The following is a 1404-nucleotide window of genomic DNA, read 5'->3' as shown; positions in this document are numbered from 1 at the left end:
ATGAGTGGCTGTCAATAGAAGCTTATAATAAGACATACCAGCATTTTATTGAACCAGTCCAAGGACCACAATATTGGTCCCAGACACAATATACACACCCTGTTCCACCACATAAAAGGGTCCAAAGAGGAAGGCCAAAGAAAAATAGAAGGAGATCTGTAGATGAGGACAATGTCACAGGACATAAGCTAAAGAGGAAATTGGCTGAGTTTACATGTGGAAGGTGTGGCCAAACCAATCATAACATTAGAAGCTGTAAAAATATTGGAGTTCCTGTTAGGCCAAAGAAATATGTTGCACCATCAACTTCAAATGAGGATGACCACCTATTATCTCAAGATGAACAAGCTTTGAATGAGGCTGAAGAAGCTGCTGCTCATGTTCAACAAGATCCGGTGGAGATTAATTTATCTCAGCCTCATTTGTCACAAGATAGTGACATGGAGTTGATGGTAAATATTTGTCACAACAAAGTAGTTTTATCTCAACCTAATTTGTTGCAGCACTCCATTTTTATATATTACAATTATTCATGTTTGGCATTTACATGTAGGTCCCTGCAACTATTGTTCCACCAATAGCAAGGAATAAGCTAGCCATAACAAGAGCCAAACAAAGGAAGGTTGCTGATAAAGATGATGCAGAAAACTGAAGAAGCATTTTTTGTTGCATTTTGAAGGTTGCTGAAGGTTGCTGAAGACCCATTTTTTGTTGCGCATTTTGAAGGTTGCTGAGTTTGAAGGTTGCTGATGAAGAAAACTGAAGAAGCATTTTTTGTTGCATTTTGATATTAGGATGTGTAGTTGTATATTTTGAAAGCTTCACTGGCATGTGAAATGATGTAAACATTATGGCCTACTGAACAATTGCTTCTAACTACCATGCTTTGGGATGTCAAATATTATGTGAAATTGATCTAAAGTCATGTTTCTTCTCTTTGTTTTATAAATTATACATTGTGTTGGATTTGGAGTTGGAGTAGTACAATCCATCCCAACATACATTATGAGTTGCTTCTTATTACCTAATTCTCTTTCTTTTATTAAATTATATTTAATAACTGCAAATTTCAGCAACAAATTTCACCAACAAATTATATTTAATTGAAATGGATAATTGACAGTACCAACAAAAGCTGCTATTACACTACAAAAGCTACTTCCTATTACAAATTCTTCAGCAAAACAACAGTTGACAGTAGCAACAAAAGCTGCTATTACACTACAAAAGCTACTTCCTACTACAAATTCTTCAGCAAAACAACAATTACAATATCAAAAGCTGCTATTACACATTTTACCTAAAGTACATTCCCCCTAAAACTAACATTACAATTAAAAATGAAAAACCTAACAACACAATGTTTGTTAAATTTCTCATTTTCTTCTGCAAAGCTTCAATTTG

General features: G+C 34.5%; 1 protein-coding gene across 1 annotated transcript; it reads left to right on the top strand.

Moving 5' to 3' along the window:
• On the top strand, positions 1–910 carry LOC114404611. Its single transcript, XM_028367498.1, has 3 exons — positions 1–10; positions 58–446; positions 554–910. Exons 1-3 carry the CDS (start codon positions 1–3, stop codon positions 650–652), a joined length of 498 nt encoding a protein of 165 aa, XP_028223299.1. The 3' UTR covers positions 653–910.
• The last annotated feature ends 494 nt before the right edge of the window (positions 911–1404 follow it).

The sequence above is a fragment of the Glycine soja genome, unplaced genomic scaffold, assembly GCF_004193775.1.
Source record: "Glycine soja cultivar W05 unplaced genomic scaffold, ASM419377v2 tig00104754_1_pilon_1_103611, whole genome shotgun sequence".
NCBI classification, from domain to species: Eukaryota; Viridiplantae; Streptophyta; class Magnoliopsida; order Fabales; family Fabaceae; genus Glycine; species Glycine soja.
Note: the sequence above shows the minus strand (reverse complement) of the source record. Positions and strands in the feature narration are given on the sequence as shown.

Bases quoted from the DNA above. Each gene is read 5' to 3' on its own strand.
- LOC114404611 (XM_028367498.1), top strand. The intron at 447-553 runs TTGATGGTAAAT...ATTTACATGTAG, and splicing joins CACAAGATAGTGACATGGAG to GTCCCTGCAACTATTGTTCC.